The sequence below is a fragment of the Daucus carota genome, chromosome 3 (assembly GCF_001625215.2).
Source record: "Daucus carota subsp. sativus chromosome 3, DH1 v3.0, whole genome shotgun sequence".
NCBI lineage: Eukaryota > Viridiplantae > Streptophyta > Magnoliopsida > Apiales > Apiaceae > Daucus > Daucus carota.
Window position 1 is genome coordinate 7,936,194 of NC_030383.2, and position 27,032 is coordinate 7,963,225.

Here is a 27,032-nt window from a genome sequence, read left to right on the forward strand (position 1 = left end):
AACCGACCAAAAAAACCCACTCTTGTGTTAATTCGAGATTTATGAAAAAATAGGGGAAAGGAGTGAGTCATCAAAGTGTTGAGCTCGATTGTTGAGAGACAAGTAGAACATTAAAGCTGCAGATAAGCTGTTAATTTACACCTCAATAATAAAACACCTCCAAAGTAGAAACAACCGATGCTACGGCTCTATAACAACGTAAGCTTATGTGGTCGCCTGTAAGGTCTCTCTCCGCACCTACCTATACAGCTTCAATCCTTGAATTACTTGCACTACTTGTGTTAACTAGTTACCTGTTTTGTAGGAAAACGACCACTCCTGTTATTCGGACCATAATGACAGTTTGTTGGGGAAGAAGCATGCATGAATATTGATTGCTTGCTTATCGGTGTCCTCGTGAATGGCCATGCCTGCATTACGTGTTATTCTTCAACTTCACCCCCTCCTTTTCTCAATCTATGCTTGCATATCTTTCTACTTTTTGTTTCTTAGATCGAGTTGCAAACGCAAATGTTTATTACATTGCTGGTATACTTGCAACAACTACAGTCAATCGACAATCCTAATGAATCACTCAATGTAATGAAAACAGGCTACTACTATGACTATGTACTAAATTAATTTAGGTAGTTTGTTCCTTCAGATGTGTCGACATTCAAACAGTGTCTCTTTATTTTGTCAGGACCAGGTTACCTCTGATTTTATTATGATTAATTTTTAGTGAGAAAATAATCTGATACTCAAGGACGATGGCTCATGTTATGTCGACCTATTCCAAATTTCCTTTCTTGTATAAATAGAGAATTTGAAATTTATGTTTGATGTTGTTCAATATGTACTGCTACAGGGGGCTACTGATAGTAAAGTCTATAACAGAGTTGCTATGAGATGTGCTGGCAATGAGTATAATGATGTGTGATATCATATATATATTTAGCAATGGTCATCTCTAGTTCAGCAGGTTACAGTATAAGCTAACCATAATTACATAATGACAGTACAGAGTAACATATTAGGACAGTTGCAGAAGGAGTTGTATTAAATGAGTTGATTTCAAGTAATGTGGCATGCATCAGTTCGTTTCTAAAAGTAATGCTGCCCTACTTGCATAAGGAATGGGAATTTCAGAGGCCTTTAAGAAGCCGAAGATTTAGTTGGCCAACCACTAATTATCTAATTTATTGCCAGGAACCTCCTCTTCCCAATAAGCTTTGCATGATCAAGTGATTTCGGCTGTGCATTTCCATCTTTCACTCAACTCAAGTTCATTATGGGAGACTTGGAACTCCCCCCTAAGATAGATACTGATGTAAATGCAGTTTCAAAAATAAACCAGCCTGAGTCAATCTCAAGCCAAAAAGAGATTGTTTCGTTGGTTGGACTCTTTGCTGCAGCTGATACTAAGGACTATATATTGATGTTCTTTGGAAGTGTTGGATCATGTGTTCATGGTGCTGCGCTTCCTGTCTTCTTCATTTTGTTTGGTCGTATGATTGACTTGCTAGGACATATGTCTTCAGATCCTCATCGATTATCTTTGGAGGTTTCCAAGGTTGGTCTCTTCTCTCTGGACCTGTTGTTTTTCTTATAGATCAGTTCTGTGCCAAGTCTTGCTATCAGTAATCTGCTAGACCTGGTGCACACTCACAACTATTTTTCTTCTTCTATGCAGCATGCTTTGTACCTAGTTTATCTTGGACTAGTAGTGCTTGTATCAGCCTGGATTGGTCAGTTTATTTTTTAGTATTCTCTATTGGCTTTTGTCCACTGTTGCCAATACTAGTAAAGCATCAGCATCCTATTTAATTGTTGTTTCTAGGTGTCGCGTGTTGGACACAAACTGGAGAAAGACAGACAGCTCGTCTGCGGTTCAAGTATCTTCGATCAGTCTTGAGGAAGGATATAACATTTTTTGACACTGAAGCAAGAGATAAAAATTTAGTTTTTCGCATATCAAGTGACGCCATACTGGTACAGGATGCTATCGGTGACAAGGTTCGTACCCCAACAGCCTTAAAATTTTAAATTTGTGTTCACTCATAAACTGTGGTGTACACAATTGGCTACAGAACTTCCTTTACCTATAACTATTTAACCTGGATCATTGCAACAACCGGTCTCAAGTCTATTGTGCACTAATACAGTTTACACTGTTGAAATATAACATAAGATCCATTTGGGGCCTTACCTTAAGGTTTTAGATGGACTGGTTCTCAACACACTCCTCTTGACTTGGCATGCTTATGGTCACACTGGTTGGCGTTTGCCATGTGATATAAACTTACTTGGCACTTCCTCTGTTTTTTAATGCAGATAGGCCACAGCATACGATATCTTTCCCAATTCATGTTAGGATTTATTCTAGGGTTCATATCAGTTTGGAAACTCACTCTTGTCACCTTGGCCGTTGTTCCGCTAATAGCTGTTGCTGGAGGAGGCTATACAGTTATAATGTCTACGTTGTCAGAGAAAAGTGAAGCTGCTTATGCCGAAGCAGGAAAAATTGCAGAAGAGGTGAGTGCTGTCTCTTAAGAGTAGATAGCAGTTGTTCCAGCTAGTTTCATGAGTCATGAATAAATCTATTTCACTTCTTGGATCAGTTTATCTCCCAAGTTCGTACCGTATACTCTTTTGTGGGTGAGGATCAAGCAGTTGAAGCATACTCTAGATCACTTAAAAATGCTCTTAAACTGGGAAAGAAGGGCGGAGTGGCTAAAGGCATTGGTGTGGGTTTTACATATGGCCTTCTGTTTTGTTCTTGGGCATTACTCCTCTGGTACGCCAGTATACTTGTCAGGCATCGAGAAACAAATGGTGGCAATGCATTTACAACAATTATCAATGTCATCTTCAGTGGATTGTAAGTCCTGTAAGGAAGATAGCAAACATGCTTATTTTGAAAAACTTGTCATGAATCTTTCACGCGACAGAAGTAAAATAATTATTTTTGTAGTGCTCTTGGTCAGGCTGCTCCAAATCTTGCCGCCATTGCTAAAGGTCGAGCCGCTGCCTCAAACATGATAAGCATGATTGAAGAAGACCTTGACCCTTCAAGAAGATCAGAAAAAGGGATGGTGTTGCCAAAAGTTGATGGACAGATTGAATTTTCTGAGGTCTGTTTCACTTATCCATCTCGGGCTGGAATGGTGTTTGAGAATCTAAGTTTTTCCTTAACTGCTGGGAAAACTTTTGCATTTGTTGGTCCTAGTGGTTCAGGCAAAAGTACTATCATTTCGATGATACAACGTTTCTATGATCCTTGTTCAGGTATCCAAATAAGAAAGTACAAAATTTTATGTCTTGGTCTATGGTTTTACTTAATAAGGCAATAGCTGAATTTCGATATTTTATTTTACTTTTCTGACTAGGCAAAATACTGCTAGACAGACATGATCTGAAGGATATCCAGTTGAAATGGTTGAGAGAACAAATGGGTTTGGTTAGTCAAGAACCAACACTTTTTGCCACCACTATAGCTCTCAATATCCTATATGGTAAAGAAGGTGCTGATATGGATAACATAATTGAAGCAGCCAAAGCTGCCAATGCACACTCTTTTATTCAGGGATTGCCTGATGGCTATCAAACTCAGGCAGGTACCCACCAAACTGAGCAGTTTTATTGACAGTCAATTCCTGTTTTTAAATCTTTGACTGACTAGCATTTTGCAATAGGTAGGAGAAGGAGGAACTCAGCTGTCTGGTGGGCAAAAACAAAGAATCGCAATTGCAAGAGCAATGCTTAGGAACCCAAAAATATTGCTTCTTGATGAGGCAACAAGTGCACTAGATGCAGAATCAGAACTCGTAGTTCAGCAGGCACTATACAAAGTTATGTCCGGACGGACAGCCATTATTGTTGCACATAGATTATCTACTATTCGAAGTGTTGATCGGATCCTTGTCCTGAAGAATGGCCAAATAATTGAGCAGGGAAATCACTCGGAGCTAGTGTCTAAAGGTGGAGAATATGCAGCTCTCGTGAGGCTTCAAGTTGCTGACAATCTGAAAGATTCAGTTACAACTGATGAAGTTGAAATATCTGCAGTTTCTGGTTTGAAGGACCTCACTGATAATCATAGCAACAAACACGGGACTAGTTTAATGAAATTGAAGGAGATTCAGCCAGCTGAAGACAAGCTAACATCACCGGCCTCTGCTTCAACTTCTTCAGTTTGGGAACTTGTTAAACTTAATGCACCAGAGTGGCCTTATGCTGTACTTGGCTCAGTTGGTGCAATTTTAGCCGGTATGTCAGCTCCGCTATTTGCTTTCGGAATCACATATATATTGACTGCATTCTACTCCTATGACAGTCACCATATTAAACAAGAAATTGAGTGGGTTTCATTAATATTTGTTGGAGGAGCTATTTTGTGTATTCCCGTTTATTGGTTGCAACACTATTTTTATACCTTAATGGGGGAGCGGCTTACAATGAGAGTTCGCCTGTTGATGTTTACAGGTTCTTTCCTTTCTTCTTTTTACAGCCAATTTCCATATCTTCAGTGGAATTATATATCCAGAACTAATTTCTTACTTTTAAAATCAGCTATCCTTTCCAATGAGGTTGGTTGGTTTGATTCAGATGAAAATAGTACTGGTTCATTGACATCAAAGTTGGCAGCAAATGCAACATTAGTGCGAACTTCACTGGCTGACCGTCTCTCCACAGTTGTGCAAAACGTGGCGCTAATGGCGACTGCATTTGTCATTGCCTTCACCTTGAGTTGGCGCATATCTTCTGTTGTCATTGCTACCTTTCCCCTTCTGGTTGGAGCTTCCATTGCTGAGGTATGTAGTAGACGAAAGAACTATGATCCTTATTTTTTTATCCAAAGCTCGTGATTTATTCGTGGAACTACAGAAATAGAAATGAATGCTAAATTTGTTATTTATGTATGCAGCAATTATTTCTAAAAGGATTTGGAGGAGATTACAACCGTTCATACTCACGCGCAACTGCTGTGGCATGTGAAGCTATTGCCAATATCCGTACTGTTGCTGCATTCGGTGCTGAAGATCAAATGGCTCTCCAATATTCATCTGAACTTAAGGAACCAAGCAAACAGGCGCTCTTACGTGGCCATATATCAGGTTTTGGCTATGGCGTGACACAGCTCTTTGCATTTTGTTCCTATGCGCTTGGTCTCTGGTATGCATCAGTTTTAATGAAGGATAAGAACTCAAACTTCGGAGACTTGATCAAGTGTTTCATGATATTGATAATCACTGCATTGTCAGTGGCAGAAACACTTGCTCTGGCCCCTGACATTGTCAAGGGTTCTCAAGCTTTAGGCTCGGTTTTTGAAATTCTTTACAGGAAATCAGCCATAAACTCCAATTCCCCCGATTCAATGCTATTGACCAGCATAAAAGGAGATATAGAATTTAAGAACGTAAGTTTCAAGTACCCTGCTAGACCTGATATCACCATTTTTGATGGCTTGAATTTACAAGTTTATTCAGGAAAGAGTCTTGCTATCGTGGGCCAAAGCGGATCAGGAAAAAGTACAGTGATTCAACTCTTGATGAGATTTTACGACCCCTCTTCAGGAACAGTTTCCATCGATGGAGTTGATATCAAGACCTTCAACTTAAAATCACTGAGGCTAAAGATAGGCCTGGTGCAGCAAGAACCAGCCTTGTTCTCTACAACGATATACGACAACATCAAATATGGGAACAAAAATGCATCCGAAATTGAGATAATGAAAGCTGCAAAAGCAGCCAATGCCCACGGCTTTATAAGTAGAATGCCAGAAGGATACCAAACTCAAGTTGGTGAAAAAGGAGTGCAATTATCAGGGGGACAGAAACAGCGAGTGGCAATTGCAAGAGCAATACTAAAAAACCCCACAATACTTCTACTGGATGAAGCTACAAGTGCTTTGGACACAGCATCTGAAAGCCAAGTGCAAGAAGCTCTTGATAAGCTAATGGTGGGAAGGACTACAGTTCTCGTGGCTCATCGATTGTCAACTATTCGAGATGCAGACAGCATTGCAGTGCTGCAAAATGGAAAGGTGGTTGAGACTGGTACACATGAGCAGCTCATTTGTAGTCCTCAGAGTTTCTATACACAGTTAGTAAATCTGCAGCAAGGATAGGCATATGGTATACATCATACAAAGTCATTGATCACTCAGTCTGCTGGACCATAACCTCAAAATTGTGTGCAACAGCCTTGTTATAAAAGCCACAATGTCATGTTTGTGATCAGACACAATGAAACTTGATAAGAATTTATATTTCCAAACATTTATTTATAATTCTTGATCATATAAATCTTTTAAAAAATTATAATAAATAAAAGTAAGTTAATAAAAATTTAGAATATTCAACTTTTTTATATTTAATTTATAAAATAGAAGTTATTAATAAAATAAGCAAACGGGAAGAAAACCTCAATCAAGCGGCCCTGGAGTCAGGACAGAAGCAAACAAAAGCAGAATTAAGTAGAAGCGAAGTAGGTAAATAGTTGGTGATCTTCCTCAATTGCAATGCACATGCATCGTGGGATCACACTTTGTTTTCCTGTTCCAGTGAGAGACTTTGTCCTTTTGAGTGGTTAATTATTTATTTGTTATTTTCATATTATAGATTTAGTTTCAAATTTTAGATTTGGATATCATGCTAGTTATAGATGTTAGGTTAAAATTACAGATAACAGATTGTAAAGCTGAAGTGTGAGTTTTTTGAGAAGTTGACTATAATTTTTGTTTTTGATGATAGTCATATTTTAACCAAGGGTTTTTAATAGTTGGGATATTTTAACAATCTTTTATATATTTATATATTAATATTTGATATTATAATATAAAATAGGTTCAATATAAATCTTTTAAATTATTATAAATAGAATATATATGATTTAAATTGATAATAAATGATATAAATTTCATGCAGATTTCTTAGTAAAGGTTCCACAAGTACATCCAACATCGAGGTATATATTTATAAAAATAAGAACGTATGGAGTTAAGTTTTTTTTACCTAATCTCTATATTTTTTTACTTATAATATATATTAATAATTTTTAACTAGGGGCTTTATATGATTTGTGATGCTTTAATAAAATAATTACTGTAAATTGGAATGTTACTCTTTGTCATGAGTAATTCTAAACTTTTTCTGTCTCGAGCACCGTGTTTGTCTTCTAGAGGAAAGTTAAATTTTATACATATAAGTGATTTAAAATAAACTTTTGAAATACATAATAAATAATATTGTGTAGTAGTACTAGACTTAAAATAAATTTTTAGATCTGCATTTCAAATTTGAACTGAGAAGTTAGTGTAAAATATGAATTTGAACTTACAATACAAGTTTAGAAGGAAAACGGGTTAATAATCAAGTGAGTCACCAGAGTGGGCTCGATATATCAAGTTGGTCACTGAACTAAAAACCGTCTCAAATTGGTCACTTAAGTCGGTTACACGTATCTTTAAATATGAGCTAAAGGATTAAAAATATTATTTACAGAGGTTTACGCATTATTCTTGAATGTTATCACAACTAAGTACAATGTTATGACTTCTAGTATTTATAATAATATATTTTGACTTTATCAAGTTTATTTATTATTTATTTTTAATTAAAATAAAGGAATTAACTATATAATAAAAAATAAATAACAAATAAACTTGATAAAATTTAAATATATTATCATAAATACTAGAAGTCATAACCTTGTACTAAGTTGGGGTAACATTCAAGAATAATGTGTAAATCTATGTAAATAATACTTTTACTCCTTGAACTCATATTTAAAGATACATGTAACTGACTTAAGTGACCAATTTGAGACGGTTTTGAGTTCAGTGACCAACTTGATATATTAAGTCCACTTTGATGACTCACTTGATTATTAACCCGAAGGAAAACAGCTTGGGTTTGTAACATATGCTTTGACTTATAACTGACACGGTCACTAAATGTAAATGTAGACCTGTTTATGAAAATGACAAGATATCATTAGGACCAAATAGATCAACTACCACTTAAACCACTTGAATATAGGACTATTTTATACTTACATATACACACAGAGTAGCTGGCAAACAGTTGGCTTGTGTTTTTAGCTTCTTGGGTTAGCGCCTTACAGCATTGTTTTTGTTTCTGGTGATTTTTCTGCTCTCTCTCTATCTTTTTTACAGACAATCTTTGTATCTATCTATTATGTCATTTGGGTTTTGATTATTTGCAATTGTAGCTTCACTTGGTGCTTCATTTCTTGAATTTTCTTTATTTTTAGGGTTTAAAGAAAAGGGGTGGTTCAAGTTGTTTTCTTGATTTCAAGAAGAGCCAAGAAACAAGAAAAATAGGAAAGATCTGGGGAAATGAGTGCTTCTAGGTTCATAAAGTGTGTCACAGTTGGTGATGGTGCTGTTGGGAAAACATGTATGCTTATTTCTTACACTAGCAACACTTTCCCCACGGTCAGTTCTCTTCCTTTTGTCTTTAATTTCATTTTTTATTGAATGATAATAGTTATGTTTGAGTTGTTCTTTGTGATTTGGATTTGATCTTGTGAATTGAAAATTTGTTTGGGATTGTTTGTTGATAAGAGTGCTGAGAGGTTTAACAAGTAGCCAAATTCTTTTGTTCTACTCATTAAGGAGCATCCGTTACTGTGCTTCCATTCAGTCTTTGCCATTTATCTGTTGGATTGTAGAAATTTTGTAAGATTGGTTAATAAGTTGATTGAGTAGATACTAGATGGTAAGGACACTTATCCTTGGGGAGATACTTCAATGTCTTAGCTGGTTGTCCCGTAAACTTTTAGAGATGGGATAAATGATAAAGAATGCTGTCAAGATGCTTTGGATTATTGCTATGTTCACTAACTTCTAACAAAATGAAACTCTTTGTAATTATATTCGATTTATCTGTTTTAGTGTGCTTAAGTTTTTTGAAGTAGTAACAAGTTCTCTAACTTGGCTCAGCTTTGAATAGACAAGTACGGAATAAAGATGCTGGAATTGCAATATTGTTTTGAGACTTGTAGTTGAAAAGGGGGTTCTTTTATGATTTTCAATAACATTAGACAAATTATACATTTATTATCCTGCATAAGAAATATATTAACTATACTTGAACAATTTGCTTCTGAAGATTCTGAAAGTATTTATGAAGTTTAATTTTATGGGCCAATTTCTCCTCTTGTCAATTTCATTTGGGAACAATCATAGAATCTTTTGTGTCATCTTTTTTCTTAGGATTACGTGCCAACTGTCTTTGACAATTTCAGTGCAAATGTGGTTGTGGATGGGAGCACCGTCAACCTAGGCTTGTGGGATACTGCTGGTACAAAACCTGTTTTACAGTCAACGATCTATTTTAAAACTGTCATTTCTTATATTATCTTATATTATAATTTGTGTGTATTGTAATAGGTCAAGAGGATTACAATAGATTGAGACCCTTGAGCTATCGCGGAGCAGATGTATTTCTTCTTGCATTTTCTCTAATTAGCAAGGCTAGTTATGAAAATGTTGCAAAGAAGGTGAGGACCTTTATTGTGTCCTGACACCAGTATTGGTGTGTGTGTGTGTGTGTGTGTGTGTGATATAATAATTATCTGCCCCCATAAGTTGTTAATTTTTTTCCTTTACTATCAATATCAGTGGATTCCCGAACTTAGGCACTACGCACCAGGAGTCCCGATAATTCTTGTTGGAACAAAGCTTGGTAAGATACTAAAACATCTACCACTTTTACAACTTGCAAACTCTATCTGTGAGGGAATCATAAGCGACCATGGTATGTATTAGTGAGTATCTACTGCAAGACAAGTATTGTCACTTGCAAAACCAATTTAGAATTACAGTATAAAGTTCACTTTACGAGTTCATAGGTCAGGGTAACTTTAATGAGTTGACAGCCATCATTTAGCACTTTGTTAAACTGTACTAGTTGAAAAAAAAAAACATCTACTTTTGGTTCTGCCAGGCATTTGGTCAGGATCTTGTTCTTCTTTCTATTTAGTATAGATCTCATTTTGCTATCTGAACTGAAGCACTGGTCTGTCATCACTTGTTTTCTTGGCCATGAAACCATTAGCCAATCTGGTGTTTCATGTTTTAAACCAATTCTAAATTACAAGTATAATCTATAATTCATAAACAGTTTTTACAAAGCCTTAAATAATTTATGATCATTGTTGCTTTCAGATTTGAGGGATGATAAACAGTTCTTCGTAGACCACCCTGGTGCAGTCCCCATTACTTCAGCTCAGGTAAAAACTTTCAAAGGCTATATATCCTGTGTGTTGTGGTTGGGGCAGCTTTTAAGTAAAAAAATACGCATTTAAAACTAATAAGTTACTTATAAGCTAAGCCTATATATTTTAATACTTTAGGGTAATTTAGTTGTTCCTTTCTAGGCTAGGTCAGTTTCATTCATCTTATAAATATCTGTTTTTTCTCATAAAGGGGGAGGATCTGAGGAAACTAATTGGAGCTCCTGCGTACATTGAATGTAGTTCGAAAACACAACAGGTACGTCCTCTACTTATTTTATTCAGTCGTTCATCTTCTTGGAAGGGTTGTACTTTGTAACATGTTAGCTCATGAATTGCAGAACGTGAAAGCAGTTTTTGATGCGGCTATCAAAGTAGTACTCCAACCACCGAAGCAGAAGAAGAAGAAGAAGAAGGGCCAAAAAGCTTGCTCAATCTTGTGATTGAAGAAATACTAGGGTTGTTAAAGTGAAAAAGACATTCCACCTTCCTTTGGTGCATCTAGTCCATTACTTTTTGCAAGTTCTCTTCATTTTACTTGTTCATCCGTGGCCAGAACACAGACCTCATTTGTAGCCCCGTGACTTGTTAGAGAATGTGTTTAATACATCTAGTAATTTGTTTTGCTCTAACTGGAAATTCACCATCATGTAATTGTTTGCTAGTCCTGATAATATGTTTACTGAAGTTATATTCAGATCCTAACAGATATGATGTAATAATAATATTGTGCAAGACAGTTTATTTTGGCTCTTACTATTTGTTGCAATTATTTGATAATGTAACTAACCACGGTAATTGCTGTTTTCCTTTCACATTTTTTGTTAATATGAAGGCAAATCAACTTGAATTATTGCTTGCTAAATCCTGTAATAAATTATTTTCCTAATCTTTATCAATACTGTTAGTATCAAATTGTCTATTATCATGAGATGAACTAGTTACAAAAAAACATTGTCCTTGTGCCAAAGATCTATACAGCGCCCAATATTTACAGCAGCATTGAAAAAAAAAAAGCGTAGTTGATGCCTATGCATAATGATACTTGAAATTTATTATCTTGCAATGAATTTTAGATAGCTGGATAAACTCATGGACGCCAGGTACTACAGAGTCACTTGGCAAATTGATCGGAAAAACAGAAAAAAGATATAGGTGGTCTAATATGTCTGGACCAACATGAAATTAAAAAGCACTGTAGTATTCTTAGTAATAAAATGGACACTGCACATTTAAAGAAAGAAAATACAATTCAATTTTACATACACGACCAAATTTACATGAATTGTCAACTATTTCAGGGAAGCCTTGAATTGTCAACTATTTCAGGGAAGCCAGAATTGTAAAGTATATCTCCGAGGCCAGACTTGGATGCCGGGGTTATTTCAGAAGTCTGTTTACCTCAAAACACAAATATCCGCCTGAAGTCCATATGGGTACTCAGCTATTTGATTAATATAGAGCTCTCAGCCATTGAACTATGTATGATCCACTTCAGCAAAACTTAATGTAGCCAACACTCCAATTTTCAATTTAACACAGCAAATTCCCAGTGTCACACTTTGACAGCATCAAATTTCTCACCCATCACACCACCTTTCTGTTTCTGGAACTGAATATACCTCAATGTGCTGGCAAAATAAGCATTCGTAGCTGGATCCGAAGCAGTTGTGTCACTTTGCATCTCAGTCTTTATTAATTCTACAAGATCTTGAATTGCAGCACTTGTTATATGTGGATTCCCCTTCTCAAAAAAGTAGAGATACCTGTAGCATACCATGACAAGTTTACTTTTAGATTATAACCAGAACCAACAAATACAAAGGTGATCCTATGAATTATCACAAGTGTCCACTAACTTGTTCAAGATTTCAACAAAAAGAGTTACAGGCCCACTGCTGCCCCGTGTAGCATTTGCCATCTGCTGTGCAGCATTTGCAATCCTTAATGAACGCTTGAGGCAAAGAATCACCCTGAATTCAAGATAAATGTGTTAAGCTATCATTGTCTTCTTATATCTTTAACCGATAGCCTTCAAAAAATGCCTGCAAAAGTAAGAAATAAGTATAGATAACCAGCTGCATATAATGAAGTAAGAAGTGCCATACCTTTCTCCATCCTTAATTCCATCTGGGTTGTCAACCCAAAAGAGATGCGAACATGCATAAACTGCTCTGCACTGGTCAGGTTTTTTTAATAGTTTCGCTGAATACTGAAACATCAATAACCAATTAAATATCATAGGATATTTGTGGACGTTCAGATCTTAAGTAAGCATAATCGAGCTTTAAGGTATTATTACCCCTGTGGCCTTGTGAGTTAAGGTGTCCCTATTCTCTACACCAAACACATTTATCCTCTGTAGAGTCCCAATTATTAAGTGTATCGCAGTCACCTGAGCTTTGGAGTCCTATTACAAGAAAAAGCATATCAGTCACATCTACTTTCTTCAAGATAAGAAAGGGCAAGAAACAGAAAAATAAAACTTACCGCAACTTCTTCCTCATATAAAACAAATGCCTGAGTAAAGAGTTCATAAGCAAGTGGCTCGAGTTCGCAATCACTGGCAGCCTGAACATTTAAAAAAGCATGTGCAGTTTAAGAAACAACACTCAGTGCTCGATGTTGGTAAGCAAAACAATTTAAGATCAAACTATTTGATTATATAGTAGATGCAGGAAACAAGCTTGAACAATTTAACTAGTAACAAAGTAGACTGCCAGAAGAATAGTTTTGTTTTCTTGTACATAGCACACTAGACTACTAGAGTAGTAGCAGAAACAAAAATTCACCTACCATAGAGTGTTGCAAAATCATAATGATTTTAGACTGTTTGGCACGGCTTAAAGCCACGGGCTTAAAGTGCTTTATTACTTTTAACCCAGAATATGTAATAGTCAAAAAACGACTTAAAGTTGAAAAAACAGCTGAAAGCCACAAGTTGGTATGAGGTACTTTTTTAAACAACTTAATTTATTTGAATTTGATAAATGTTAATGTCATCATTCACATTTACAACTTATAATTTTATTTTTATATTTCAATTTTTAATAACACACAAGTCACATGAAACAAGAAAATTATCCAAAGAGATACTAACCAAAATTATCAACTTCCACTTTATACATTTAAGTAACAATAAGTCGCAAGTCAAATTTTTAAGTTTACCCAAAGGAACTCTTAAGTTTCCGTAACTACTTCTCTATACTGCTAAGAAAAGATTACCTCAGCACAATGCAAGTACAACCTCAGTGCCAGCTCAGGTGATGGAACAGACAAAAGAGTCTCAATGGTCTGCAAAGGTTATAACCACATTATCTGACTGCAAACAAGTGGCATTAGGTAGAAGCAAAACAGACAATGATACAATTTATATGGATGAAAAAGTATTTGCTGACTGTGATCTAGAAATATAAAGTTAATCGAGCTTAAGATACTAAGTTAATAATGAAATATGAATCAAAACCTAATACTAGAGTAAATTTTGCTTTAAAAATATAGTACACTTGTCTGAGACTCTTCACTCACAAAGAACACGTTACCTGGTTTAAGAGCTGAAAAATATTCTTTGGAGTAGCAGGAACCTCTTCGCCAGTCACATCTCCGTCCTGATATTGCAATTTCCTTACCAGCTGTAACCAAATTTGTGATTTGAACGGAAGTCTTTGTGCCAATGATATAAAAATAATAAAATTCAAGCACAGGTTCTTCCTCCAAGTTAAACCGATATATTGGTATAAACACCATACTAAAAGATACTAAACACTAAACATAAACAACTCTGGTCCATCTTTCAGTATGTTTGCCAATCAATTAAAGTTATATCTAACTGATGCATGTAACTGACCAATGGAAAACAACCAAAGATTAAGAAGAGCTTGTGGGATATACTTAAGACTTATTAGTAGGCTTTTACTTAATCCAGCATGATGAATATACAGCAATGAGTTGGCTGCACTGTCAAAATCAATATGACAGATTTTTCAGTTCAGTTCATGAAGCATGCAAAGCCCAAGAAGTTAAGAACAATGAAAGACCAGTTCTTGATGCCTATGCAGGCAGATAAACAAATAGGAAGAGCAAATAGATTTTAGTATAATTTTCCCATCCACAAGGTGCTGAACTTTTTATAGGCTTGATACCACTTTTACCAAATAAATAACGTCAGAAGACATACGGGATTGTCTCAAATATCTGCAGGGTGCATCTTCCCACTACCAGAAATATTACTAAATACATATCAAATTTAAGACAGCAATTGCTTTAGGTGTTCAAGGCATCGTTCCTTTAAAATGGAAAAACTTACTATATGTAATGCATTCTCATAATATTTTTAAAAAGTCCATATTCAGTGTGCCATTTTAAAACGAAACAGATTTCAGACCGGAAGGAGTGCGCAAGTACTATGCTATATTATGGACATAAAAAGTAATTCAAAATGCACTTCTTATATTAAATACTGAAACCGTGTAGCAGCTTCCTTTTTCAGAAAGAACAAACCTTCAAAGCAGTGAAGACGAGAGGAGGAACTGTATATGGTAGACGCTTCGGTCCTCCAGTCATAATATGGTTCTTCACAGTAACTATAATCTGTAGCAGTAACAAACATAACATGACGCTGAGTTAAGAGTATAAATATAACAAGACGCTGAGTTAGAGTATGCATTCATGAGCAATGATTATCAAAAATATTAGTGGCACACTGATCCCCTGCATTTTCTAATCACTATGAGTAAGTACGCAAACAATAATTGGCAAAAAAATATGCTATTTCTGAGTCATTGTTTTATGCTATAGAACTATATTAGTATATGTTTCCATTTATAGTATGCACTGCTTATAACAAGTCGTTTTAAAGAATTATAAACTGGGCTGGGCATGGGTTTCATTAATATTCATATATAATATTTGTATATATAGTTTTTACTGTGTACATGTGTCCAGTAAAAATGATATCTATACCTGTCCGTTTAGGAATGTTCACAATGTTAAAGTTTTGAAATATATAATTATCCATAAACTTTAATTTCACATCTTCCGACATAAAGTGCAAAAAATCCCCTTACACCAATATTTAAAACCGTTAATCTGACTGTTATCATACAAATACCTGAAATATAGTATCATTCAACATGCTACAGTATACGAAATCCCAGAAGTAATTACCTTTAGCATCTCTTCTGGGTCTTCATTGTACAACATATGTATTAGACGGGCAACAGAATTTTGTTCCTCCTTAAAATCTTCCTCATCCAGCTAATGATAGTACATGGAAAGATTATAGACATTAGATGCATCAAATGAAGCAACAAGAAAAGTAATTGTAGATCTTAAAGATCGCTAGTTATCACTTCTCATTCATCTATATCGATAGAACACTTGAACAAAGTTCAGAACTAAATGCAACTTGAGAAACATTGACAAACCTCATCAACGGGAGTCCCATCAAGATCCTTTATAAGTCCTCTTATCAACTCAAACAATACGTCAACCTGCAAAAGGATACAAACTGATAAAATTACAGATTCATTCAAACATACATGAGGAAGAAAAACTATACTTGAGTACGAGGACTTGGACCTTATCAGAAGTGGAAACACATGTGTTGTTCTTCATTATGCTTTGAATAATAACCATCGCCATTACTTTATTTGTACTACTGTCGAGGTGGTCCATAACACGAGGATAATTAGAAAGCGTCAAGGCTGTGGCAATATCATTGTATTTCTCTAATGGAGCACTTAAAAGAGTAACAACTTGTTTTGTTGCTCTGCTATCTTCAAGCTTTGGTTTGCCAGAAAGTTTTTGGACGCATGCTCCCTGTCAATAAACAGAAGAAAAATAATGATCATGAGAAAAAGCCCTTGTAAAGAACATATTTTCATATTGTCACGTTTACTAGTCTTCCTGGACTTTGAAGCACATATTTGTTAACATCTGTAAACAAAGCTGTGGCAGCTACTGCATCTATGGTAATGTGTGGCGCATGACCTAAAGACATCATTTAAGGAGACAGAATGTGTAGACCATGGGGGCACCCCACAGCCATATGGATGCCGTGACAAATATTTAACCATGATATTTTAACATCAGAATATAGCACGAAAGAAATATACCAGCACATGATCAACGTAATCGAGTCGTTCAGGATGAACACGTAGGCTAAATGTAAGGAGACAGACATACAAAGTGATGACTCCGACAATCGGCATGTCAATTTGCGCTTCTATCACCTGTCATTGATGAGAAATTATAATAAATCCATGCATTGACAATAGAAGACAAATAAAGAGAATGTTACTAGGTAACAAGTAAGAAAATAATTATCTGTGCATGTAGTATATGTACACGCAAACAAGTATATGAGAAGAGAGTTGAACAAATCTGGAAATTGTATATGAATCAACTTAGGAAATGGTAACAGCAGAAAGATGGCAAACACCTTAGCAATTATACATACGGAAATACACAAGTAAGATTGATAATGTATGATAACATCATCCGATACTAAGGACATTAATGTGCAGTGGAACAAGAAGCAAATACACTATGCAACACCTGAAGGAAGCTTAAAACTTTAAAACATTAATTTAAATATCGAAGAGTTAAAAAGGACGCCAATTGTAATAAGATATTTTTACTAAAATCTGTCCAAAAGCCTGTATAAAGTTTATGCAATCTAATTGTTTAAGCCAGTAAAAACTTCAAGCCCCAACTGATTATCCTCCCACATCACAGTTCCATGCACGTATATTATTCTTAGTAGATTGGCATAAATTGGGTCAGTAAGATACTTAATGAACAATGAAAATTACCTTGCCAATGGCCCCACTTAATTTATTAAATGCCTCAACTTGTAGGAAGTCGGGCAGTACCTGCAAATAAATCTCAAATCAATCAACTCTGCGAAGCATGATTAACAAAATAGCATGCATACAACTTACTTCTGGGCTTGACGATGCATAGTTTGACAGTCTCTCCATTAATCGTGATAAGACTGTCTTGATATCAACTGTTGCCTGAAAATAAAGTGATAAGGATAAATATTAGATGTTTCCCCCTGTTCTGCCTACAAAGGTAAAGATAAGAACTCATAGGCTCCATATGTATTCAGCAGTCTCAAGGAATCACATGTGTATAATATACATGAGAAAGAAAGATATTAATATTGAAAATATATCCATCCATTGACGTATCACACAGACTACCAGGTTTACAAACTATTGAGCATACACCAATGTGTATCCAGCAACTACAACTTTCAAATTTTGAGGGAAACGTTACATGTAATGGACAGCAGAAAGACACCATATTGGATGGTGTTTTAAAACAACATTTCTCTTAATTTTCCAGTCGATATGTACAAATTTGATATAAGTTATACTGTATGATTTATATTAAACATATTATCACCATAATTATTGGAGATTGAATGGTCACTGCACAAGAAATGTCTTCTAGAAGGATAGAAGGTCCAAGGACAGCATTGAAAATAAATAAATTATTTGGCTACGAGAACAAGTATTAACAAAATAAATTATATATCGCATATATGGTTCACATAAGTTAGTTGGGTTACACCAGATCAAAACAAAAAAAAAAAACGATTAACATATATCACTACTTCAAAAGTTCAAACTATTTAAAATGTAAAATAATGCCCCAGACAGGCAGGAAAAGCAATGGTAGCTGCAGCAAACAGTGATAATAAACATCCCGTTCAACTACAATAATAATCTCATGATTCAGAAAGAAAGTTGCCAAGCCTAGTACCAGTTTAACATAAAGTTTCAAGTTAAACAAAAATATACAGGGTAACCCATATGCAAAATATTATACTTATTTCTAGCGTTGCAAGGTAGATTATGCACCTGAAGTTGCGGGAAAGCACCTAATAATGTCTCGAGAGTCTGCAAGTGGTACTCATCGGGGAATACCTGAATTATGCAGTCCATCAAATAATATTGCGCAAGCTCATCCTTGCAGTTTACCACCTGACAAAAATATTTATATTTCATGTTAACTGAAAATTTAGACATGCACGATATATTGAAGGGGCCAAATAATCAAACCTGCTCCAACACTCTTGGAAGAACAGTGTCTCTGTACATTTCAAGATCAACGCCCTCTATCTGGCTGAGAAGATGCAAATTTTTTCCAACCTAGTATTTCAAAAGGATCATATAGATTTCATATCAATTATTCCACCATAAGAAATGTAAGAAGATGCCTGAGGGTATTGATATTACTAGATCACAGAGCTCGCTCCTTTCCTTCTCCATCTTCTCTTTTATCCTGGGAGGTCCCTGCAGACCACAAAGTCCGAAAGAAGGCCTCAACTCAGGATCACCATAATGAATGTATCACAAGAACTAATACACCTGCATGGCCAAAAATCATGTCCTCATGATTCATTTCAGATTTGTGGCAATGCAAGTACCTAAGTTAGGTAACCTAACCCATGCTTGTTTCACGATAGCATGTATAAGCATTATACGGCTATACCACAAACCTGATGGTGCATTCGGACCCAGAGCTTATTCATCTCAGCAAAGTTCTGTAGCACAAACTCTACAGCATCCATGACAGAGTCTTCGCCTCTGCAGCAAGACAGTGGAATATCCCCTTTGTTATTAGTCATGTGCAGTAGGTACTATAATTGGTTCTGGTAGTAAGTTTCCAGCCTATAGAAGAAGCCCTAAACACAAATTATTTTACCAAAAAGGTAGAATAACATAATAGCCTGGTTCGTGTTTAGAACACTGATTTATATTTGCTCTATTTCCATCTTAAGAAGAAAGAAGGGTTTTACTAACAGCATTATGGGGCTTAGTTGGAGGGAAGTAAATAAGAAGGCATGAATGGCATAAAAAAGGTACATTGAGGATATTTTGAGGAGAATTTTAAAACTGTCGACATTAAACAATTTTTAAATTTTCACGTATATTCCATTTTAGGTCTAGTGATACATTCATTCAAGTTCCATTTAAATGTCTAGTTGCTACCCATAAAGACAAATTCTTGTCCTTGAATAAACAATTAATTCAATTAACAACAAGAAAGGAGCAATGAAAAGCAAGAATCTGTTGCCTTACCCTTCATACTGACAACCAATCTCTGCCAACTTATCTTTGCTAACTTGAGAAAGGTAACTCCTTAAAAAGAGACCGCGTATGGGATGTTGAATACCACGGCACATCTCCACGAGATCTTTAAGAACATCTTTAGCAGAAACATCCTTTGACTTGATGTAAACGGATCCTACTGTGCATAGTAGATACCTAACATAAGACCATTAGTAAAAATTATAAGCCAATATATGTCATGATAACATGCATGAAGTTTATCAGGAAGCACTTCTGTAAGAAGACACAAGCACAAATGAAAAGTACAAGCTATCAAGTAACTGAACTCTTATAAATTTTAAACTATATAGACACTAATCATATTTAAATTATGAAAGTTCAGCAGGAAACGGGCACCATATCTATTAGTAAATACATCTAAATTAACCAAAGGCGGGCCTTGGCAAATAACTAATACATGAAATGAAAGTTGCATCTTAACAGTGGGTTTGCTCAGGTCATCTAACTTTATGGTTAATTTTAAAATTAGACCATCTTCAATGCATTATACTATCGATAGAATCGATTCCCAGAAGACAATATTCTTATAAATTCTCAAAAAGTGATTCTGTTGTTCGGATATGATAGGATATACATCAAACATGAATGGAAGAAATTTGTTTTGTTATTAAACAATAGTATATACTGGATTTATAAAAAGACACCAAATTTGGTGCAAGTATTTATAAAAAGACACCAAATTTGGTGCAAGTCTACTTGCACCAAATTCAGTTTGACGCTATGCAATTGGTGTAACTTCTACACTATTACAGTGAGCATTGGAATTGGTTTTACCCCCAAAATAGTGAAGAACTTACACTATTATAGTGTTTCAGTGTTGAATTGGAGATGCTCTAAGTTTAATCTTGACTCGGTTTATAGTTAGTGTTAGACATAGCAAGTAACAACTTGGAGCTTAAGAGGCTTACTAAATTCATAATTTAAGGTTCAGCTGACAAAAATGGAACAGTTAAGTAAGCAAGGAAAAGGAACTCCGTAGTTCCTACGAATTTGATTCTACAAAGAAACAAATGCAGTAACAAGAAATACATTGTTTCTTACTTGCGCTGCTAACTCGATACAACACTATTGATTACAGCATATAACTGAGTCGACTTGTTGTGGATGTAGTGATGTACACATATCAGCATTCGGAGAGCATATACAGCAGTAGCAGAGAAGTTATTAACTTACAGTCTAGGCAAAATGTTTCCGGCATGTTGAACAAGTTCATACAAGTCAACAACAGAACAACCATGCCGATCTTCCTCTTTGAAAAACACTTCCAGCTTTCGTAACTCATCGAAAGCACGCATATCTAATCAATCACAAAAACACTACATAACTAACAAATTCCAATCAAAACACAACAGAAACGAATCGAGATCACATGAAACAATGATTACAGAGCTGGTAGTATTTGTGCGGAGAAAGGCGCGAAGTACGAAGCTCCGATAAGAAGAGAGCGGAGAATTTGAGTGCTTCTCTGAGATTATTGGAGTCCTGTAAACAATTGAATTGAGAAGAGATTAGGGTTTGAAATAAGTTGGAAATTGATTGAATAATCATGATTAATAAATTACCAAGGCGCGGTGCATATAGAAGGCGTTGTGTTGAATGGCGGCAATGCCTTCTGCGAGCCATTTCTCTTCGTCTTCGAATGCTCCTCCCCCTGTTATCATTTTTGTCAACTCTCTTCTTTCTCTATTGTTTCTGTACCACTGTCAAGTGTGTTGGTGTTATAAAACATGCCCAAATTTGTGTTCTTTCCTTCTTTTTTTTTACTGTGTTATATTTTATGCCCGGGGAGAAAATGTTAATTATTTCGTCTTTTTAAGGGTAGTTTACCCTCTGGACATGTTAAATAATATAAAAAATGTAAATAAATGGGAGAGAAGACGATAATATATAATAATCTCACAACATTATTTGACAAAAGTTAATGCTGATTTATTATATTTGTTTATATGAAATTGAGCAAATTATTGTAATTTCAGTATATTGTTGAATTGTCATATATGAAGTGTTTACTAGTTTTAATTTATATATTGTGTTGACTAGTTATTGATTTCTTGTAAAATCTGCGTTCTTTGCAATACATATTGGCAGCCACACTACCAAAATGGTTTGTTTTATGGCAATCTAGTGTTATACCGTATTAGTAGCATTAAGATTCTTATTATTTTGTTTCAAAAGAAAAATGAGCTTTTATACAATGCTGATTATTGGCATCGGATTGAGCAAGCAATAATATTTAAGCAAAACAGTTTTATCATCAGAAAATTGTAGACTCAATACTTAGAAAAGTAATAGGCCATTTACCAACGCAAATCAAAGGAAAAAAATGGTCTTAAGGTGCTATTACAACAATTCTTATAAATGTTCAAAAGGTACAGCATAAGGACTTGCATCTCACTCAGCCTCTTTCAAGATTTTTAAAAAGGTACAGTATATGGCAGCGCATATATCTTAGCCTCTTCCAAATATTGGGCACGAGGACATAGAGGATACTGCGTGGAGGCGGTCGAGCTGCCAGAAGGCCCAGAACAGGTAACACTGCTATTGACTGGGAGTTGTTTCTCCACATTCCTCTGCTTTACCACTGTGTCCGAAGTCTTGCCTCCAAAGAGCCAATCTTCATCATCCTTTTCGACAACCTCAGTTGGTACAGCCATTTGATATAGACTTTGAATTAGGTTGTCATACTTCAAAATCTTTTTCTGCATTTTCTTATCTCCTGATGTGGAGCATGAGCCTGGAACATTGAAAGATGTTTGTGTGTGACCTTGAGCAAAGTCATTCACATTTCCAGACGTAGAACAAAGCTCGTTGCTAGGACAAGACTGCAATAAATTGTTTTTCCTGGACAGTGTCAAAGAGGCATCTCCTTGACTAGCTCTATTAGCATCTTGCCCAGGATGAACAAAAAGATCCGTCCATCCTGATCTGGGGTTAATCTCTTCATCGTACATCTCATTCCTCCCTGAGGTAGAACATTGGTTTTCTTTGCTGGCTTTGACATCAGATTCTTTGTTCTGTACATTCCGAGCTGAACTAGAGTCCAGCTGCTCTTTGCTGACCTTGCGTTCAGATTCATTGGGCTTTTGCAAAGGCAGTTTGATCCTTATTATATTTCCTGCATGGGATTATTAGAAATCACAGTTATTATAAAATTAAACACCAAATATATTTAAAAATCTCCAAACAGCAATATCTTAAAACTCACCTTGCCCACGACTGTCACTAGCAACTGAGGCCTGCTTTCTCCTCTTGTTGCTATTTTGCGTGCCATCAGATGAATAACTAGGGTTTTGTATATTGAGGGGCTGTCCATGTTCTTCAGTAACACTACTGCCTTCTAACTGCTCAGTATCCTCCCGTTTCCTCTTCTGCGAGAGCACTTCCGAATCAATCCAAATTTTACCATCTTTGTTAAGTTCATGTCTAACTTCAGTCTGCTTGGGGCAGACTGGTTGTTTCTTTTCTTTTCTGTCTCTCTTCTTCTCCTTTTTCTCACCCTTATCCCTCCTCTTCTCTCTCCTCTTTTCTTTATTTGCCTTACTCTCCTTCTGGAGCTTTAGAGTACCAGAATAACAATTTAGAATTGACGGCCAGGGACAACCAATATACAATATGACCAAGCTACGGACCGATGAGTGCTATAGGCATATCTTAACGATGCAGGCACCAGATAATTGCTCAAAACACACAAGACGTGCAATGCACAAGTTTCATACTCAACAGACACAAAATGTGCAATGCACAAGTTTCATATAACTTATAAGCATTCAAACGCGCATAACAAAACCCCGTACCACATCAATTGTTTAGCAATTCTAAAGAAAAAGCACAACTTGTTTCTAAAAAAGAAACAAACTATCTCATACTTTAGTAATCGAAATTCATGATTGTAAAATCAATTATTAATATTGGGCATCGATATTTCACATGAACATACATGAAGATGTCCATTATATGCCATTAGATACAACCTCTTAACAAATTGCAACAGAGCAAAACCCTATAATACCCAAAATTTTATAACACAGTGAACTACACATTTTCTCACTTATCAATTTTATTTCGAAAACACAATCCCAATTAGACAACACAAAAACTTACATAAAACCCCCAATCTATTCACGCGTTATTATCTCACCAAACACGGCCTTAATCCTAACAAACTCGATAACTAGATCGGTTCAATTCCGAAATCTACACAATCGTATTTCACATCCATCTCTAATCAAACAAAATCAAATCCCCTCGTATTTAAAATTCTTACAACTGGATCTGAAATTTTTATAAAAATTTACACATGTACAAAATAATTAGATTCGAATACATGAATTACATATGTGGGCCTCGTTATAAAAGGGCCGTGTAAGAAGAATACACATAAGAGTAGTTCTCTCAAGAACAAACCTTAATCGAATCGATCAAGGTGGGAACATCGCTGGCTTTCTTTCCAATAAATCCAGGAGGTGGATACGGAAAGCACCGAGACATGATTATAAAACAATCGATTTAATCGCGAATTACACAACACGGGGTCTGATTTTAGGGTTAGGGTTTCGCAGCGAAGAGAGAGGATGAGATTTCGATTTGGTACTGCGTTCTAATGAGATGAGAATTGAGATGGGAGGCTATGAGGGTGTATATATAGGCCCAAGTCATTGGCCGACCTAAAGAAACGCGCTTTCGTCTGATTTTACTTTTATACCCTTTTCGTGTTAGCTCTTCTTTCCTTTTTACCCTTCTTCCTTTGTTTCCTACCCGACTGGACCGACTCGATTATATCTGTCAAGCGCGGAGTTAGTTGGGAATGGCGGGAAAGGTCGTTATAAGGAGAGTTCACATCACAAGTTGGGGCATCACTTTTGTAGTTCCATTTTCTTATCTGTAAACTCTTCTGTTCTTCCTCATTTCTGTGTAACAAACACTGTTCTTAGTATAATTCTATCTTTTAGCTTAACAAGTGGTATCAGATCTCGTTCGATTCTTCGGTGCAAATGACGAGCACACGATCAAGATCATCGGATGATTCATGGCGTGAGCTTGAGAATCGAATTCATGAAGTCAGTACAAATTGCCATAAGCAGATTGAGCAAACCACGTCTGCAATGGAGTCCAAGATCATCAATAAGATTGATCAGCTGGTTTCATTGGTCACCAAATGTGATGCTAAAATCGAGTTGTACAATTCCACAATGGAGGATCGCATCCAGTCCAAGATTGGGGGAATTCTGAAAGGTCCCAATTTCGTGAAGTCAGTAGGGAGGGATGGTACAATAATGGTGGATAAATCTCCACTTCTGCAGACACCTGGAAATCAGTCACAATCTAAAAGCGATGGTGGAGTAAACACAGGAGAAGGGGCAATGAAATGGCAATTTCGTCAACCAAGGATGGAGATTCCAACATTCAGTGGGGAGGAACCAAAATCTTGGATTCGTAAGTGCAATAAGTTTTTCTTGATTAATCAGAATTCTATTGATGATAGAATGAAAGTAGATTTTGTAGAAATGTTTTTGGAGGGAAGGGCAGATGTATGGTTTCAGAGTCTTAAGTTGATTCAAGGAACTGTTTCTTGGCTTGAATTTTGTGATGCTTTGACTAAAAGATTTGGGAAGAAGGGAGGGTTAGATGAGCAGGAGGAATTTAATAAGTTGATTCAAACTGCTAGTGTTCTTGAATATGTTGAGAAATTTGAGGAGTTGAAATCTGTGGTTCTGAGTAGAAACCCCCAATTGAATGAAAAGTATTTCATTTCTAGTTTTATCTCAGGGTTAAAAGGGGAGTTAAAACCTATGGTAAGGTTAATGAAACCTAACACTTTGTTGGATGCCATAGAAATAGCACAATATCAAGAACAGACTGTGGAAATTCTTGTCAGGAAATCTGATAACAAGAAAACAGGAGTGAATACTAAATGGGGTGGGGATGATAAAAAGAATATGGCTACAGAAACCATAAGTAAGGAGAAAGATAGTAAGGCAAAGGACAACTTCAAGAAAATTTCTCCAGAAGAGTTTCAATACAGAAGGAACAACCATCTTTGCTACAAATGTGGGGAAAAATATGCTCAAGGGCATCAGTGTAAAAATCAGCAATATACATTTATGGTAGTAGAAGAGGGTGAGGCTGATCTATTGAAAGAGGTTTTGGAGGAGGAGGAAGAAGGAACTGTGACTGAAGTTTCTCTTAATGCATTGTCTGAAAAGTTAACAAGAAAGACAATTACATTGGAAGGAGTAATACAGGAACAGAAAGTGAAAATGCTAACAGATACTGGAAGTACATTGAGTTTTATTGATAGTAGAGTAGTTAACAGGCTTAAGTTGAATAGAAGGAGTTGTGAAGGAATTTCTGTAAAATTAGCAGATGGCAGAGAGGTAATCAGTGAATTTTATGTACCAAGAGTTAAATGGAGGGTACAACAATATGAGTTTGATTTTGATCTCAGAATAATTGACATTGCTGGATGGGATATGATTTTGGGAGTGGACTGGTTAGAACAATTCAGTCCAATTTTGTTTGATTTCAAGAAATTGTATCTCAAATTAAATGCAGATTCAGAGTCTGAATCACAGATGCTGTTAAGTGGAAGAGTGGAAAATGCAACAATACAGTTGGTAAGAGGAAAAGATCTGCAGGAAATGAACAAGAAGTTGGCACAGAAAAAGATAAAAGAGAAACTGTGTACAACAACAGGAGACAAGCAGGAAATTCCAGGTTTAATTTCTTCCTTAATTGAGAAATATGCCAAAGTTTTTGAGATTCCTGTAGGATTACCACCTAATAGGTCTGTTGATCATGAAATTCCTCTGCAAGAGGGGGCTGTTCCTTTTAAACTGAAACCATATAGGTATCCACATTCACAGAAGAGTGAAATTGAGAATCAGGTTCAACAAATGTTAGACAGTGGAGTTATTAAGAATAGTAATAGTCCATTTGCATCTCCAGTAATATTAGTCAGAAAGAAGGATGATACTTGGAGGTTTTGTGTGGATTATAGACACTTAAATAAACTGACAATTAAGGACAGATTTCCAATACCAAATATTGATGAATTGTTGGATGAGTTACATGGAGCTGAAATTTTTTCAAAGTTAGATCTGAGGTCTGGGTACCATCAAATTCTAGTAAAACCTGTAGACACATACAAAACTGCATTTCAGACTCATCATGGTCACTTTGAGTTTGTGGTCATGCCTTTTGGTCTGACTAATGCTCCTGCTACCTTCCAATCATTGATGAATCAGGTTTTTAAACCATTTCTGAGGAAGTTTGTGTTGGTTTTCTTTGATGATATATTGGTATACAGTCATAGTGTGGAAATTCATGCTCAACAGTTGGAAATTGTTTTGAAGTTATTAGCAGAAAATGATTTGTATGCAAAGCAATCCAAGTGCACATTTGCAGCAAGTTCTGTGGAATATTTGGGACATGTGATATCTGCAACAGGAGTAAGCATGGATCCAGATAAAATTGCCAGTGTGGTTAATTGGCCAGTACCAGATTCTGTTAAAACACTAAGAGGGTTTCTGGGGTTATCTGGATATTATAGGAGGTTTATTAGAAATTATGGCATGATAACAAGGCCATTGACAGATTTGTTAAAAAAGGAAGGGTTCCAGTGGAGTGAGGAGGCCACAACAGCTT

At 35.9% G+C, this 27,032-nt stretch overlaps 4 protein-coding genes across 5 annotated transcripts; 2 read left to right on the forward strand and 2 right to left on the reverse strand.

Moving 5' to 3' along the window:
* Window positions 1-1,038: 1,038 nt before the first annotated feature.
* Window positions 1,039-6,253, forward strand: LOC108210943 (ABC transporter B family member 13-like). Its single transcript, XM_064090953.1, has 10 exons — window positions 1,039-1,552; window positions 1,673-1,727; window positions 1,820-1,995; window positions 2,314-2,514; window positions 2,601-2,860; window positions 2,954-3,267; window positions 3,369-3,596; window positions 3,679-4,464; window positions 4,552-4,793; window positions 4,907-6,253. Exons 1-10 carry the CDS (start codon window positions 1,271-1,273, stop codon window positions 6,107-6,109), a joined length of 3,747 nt encoding a protein of 1,248 aa, XP_063947023.1. The 5' UTR covers window positions 1,039-1,270; the 3' UTR covers window positions 6,110-6,253.
* Window positions 6,254-7,964: 1,711 nt separating this feature from the next.
* On the forward strand, window positions 7,965-10,998 carry LOC108210608 (rac-like GTP-binding protein 5). The gene is made up of 8 exons (XM_017381971.2): window positions 7,965-8,123; window positions 8,257-8,440; window positions 9,221-9,308; window positions 9,398-9,507; window positions 9,629-9,692; window positions 10,175-10,239; window positions 10,436-10,501; window positions 10,584-10,998. Exons 2-8 carry the CDS (start codon window positions 8,342-8,344, stop codon window positions 10,683-10,685), a joined length of 594 nt encoding a protein of 197 aa, XP_017237460.1. The 5' UTR covers window positions 7,965-8,123; window positions 8,257-8,341; the 3' UTR covers window positions 10,686-10,998.
* A 410-nt stretch (window positions 10,999-11,408) lies between these two features.
* On the reverse strand, window positions 11,409-21,136 carry LOC108214923 (vacuolar protein sorting-associated protein 35B). 2 transcript variants are annotated; one of them, XM_017387171.2, is made up of 22 exons: window positions 20,951-21,136; window positions 20,774-20,870; window positions 20,562-20,685; window positions 19,338-19,523; window positions 18,755-18,842; window positions 18,492-18,548; window positions 18,315-18,404; window positions 18,114-18,236; window positions 17,187-17,261; window positions 17,058-17,117; window positions 16,359-16,475; window positions 15,823-16,062; window positions 15,669-15,734; window positions 15,409-15,498; window positions 14,743-14,832; window positions 13,785-13,874; window positions 13,468-13,536; window positions 12,733-12,813; window positions 12,545-12,652; window positions 12,351-12,454; window positions 12,102-12,215; window positions 11,409-12,008 (listed from the first exon to the last, which is right to left on the reverse strand). In XM_017387171.2, the coding sequence occupies exons 1-22, from the start codon at window positions 21,047-21,049 to the stop codon at window positions 11,798-11,800; spliced, it is 2,379 nt and encodes a 792-aa protein (XP_017242660.1). In that variant the 5' UTR covers window positions 21,050-21,136; the 3' UTR covers window positions 11,409-11,797. The 2 variants fall into 2 exon arrangements, with proteins under 2 accessions (XP_017242660.1, XP_063947024.1); XM_064090954.1 differs by lacking the exons at window positions 19,338-19,523; window positions 20,562-20,685; window positions 20,774-20,870; window positions 20,951-21,136 and having other exon boundaries at window positions 18,492-18,623; window positions 18,755-18,841.
* A 529-nt stretch (window positions 21,137-21,665) lies between these two features.
* LOC108215102 (uncharacterized) lies at window positions 21,666-24,001 on the reverse strand. The gene is made up of 3 exons (XM_017387446.2): window positions 23,793-24,001; window positions 22,594-22,942; window positions 21,666-22,503 (listed from the first exon to the last, which is right to left on the reverse strand). The coding sequence occupies exons 1-3, from the start codon at window positions 23,874-23,876 to the stop codon at window positions 21,803-21,805; spliced, it is 1,134 nt and encodes a 377-aa protein (XP_017242935.1). The 5' UTR covers window positions 23,877-24,001; the 3' UTR covers window positions 21,666-21,802.
* Between the last annotated feature and the right edge of the window lie 3,031 nt (window positions 24,002-27,032).

What these genes read in the sequence shown, in the direction of transcription:
- LOC108210943 (XM_064090953.1), top strand. Translation starts at nt 1,271, where the DNA reads ATGGGAGACTTGGAACTCCCCCCTAAGATAGATACTGATGTAAATGCA. An exon ending in TATCTTTGGAGGTTTCCAAG is followed by an intron (nt 1,553 to 1,672) that starts GTTGGTCTCTTC and finishes TCTTCTATGCAG; the next exon opens with CATGCTTTGTACCTAGTTTA. An exon ending in CAGGAAAAATTGCAGAAGAG is followed by an intron (nt 2,515 to 2,600) that starts GTGAGTGCTGTC and finishes TTCTTGGATCAG; the next exon opens with TTTATCTCCCAAGTTCGTAC.
- LOC108210608 (XM_017381971.2), top strand. Translation starts at nt 8,342, where the DNA reads ATGAGTGCTTCTAGGTTCATAAAGTGTGTCACAGTTGGTGATGGTGCT. An exon ending in TCCCCATTACTTCAGCTCAG is followed by an intron (nt 10,240 to 10,435) that starts GTAAAAACTTTC and finishes TTTCTCATAAAG; the next exon opens with GGGGAGGATCTGAGGAAACT. An exon ending in GTAGTTCGAAAACACAACAG is followed by an intron (nt 10,502 to 10,583) that starts GTACGTCCTCTA and finishes CATGAATTGCAG; the next exon opens with AACGTGAAAGCAGTTTTTGA.
- LOC108214923 (XM_017387171.2), bottom strand. Translation starts at nt 21,049, where the DNA reads ATGATAACAGGGGGAGGAGCATTCGAAGACGAAGAGAAATGGCTCGCA. An exon ending in TAAGTGGGGCCATTGGCAAG is followed by an intron (nt 16,476 to 17,057) that starts GTAATTTTCATT and finishes CATCAATGACAG; the next exon opens with GTGATAGAAGCGCAAATTGA. An exon ending in GTGTTTCCACTTCTGATAAG is followed by an intron (nt 15,735 to 15,822) that starts GTCCAAGTCCTC and finishes ATCCTTTTGCAG; the next exon opens with GTTGACGTATTGTTTGAGTT.
- LOC108215102 (XM_017387446.2), bottom strand. Translation starts at nt 23,876, where the DNA reads ATGTCTCGGTGCTTTCCGTATCCACCTCCTGGATTTATTGGAAAGAAA. An exon ending in CCTTGATCGATTCGATTAAG is followed by an intron (nt 22,943 to 23,792) that starts GTTTGTTCTTGA and finishes GGTACTCTAAAG; the next exon opens with CTCCAGAAGGAGAGTAAGGC. An exon ending in TAGTGACAGTCGTGGGCAAG is followed by an intron (nt 22,504 to 22,593) that starts GTGAGTTTTAAG and finishes AATCCCATGCAG; the next exon opens with GAAATATAATAAGGATCAAA.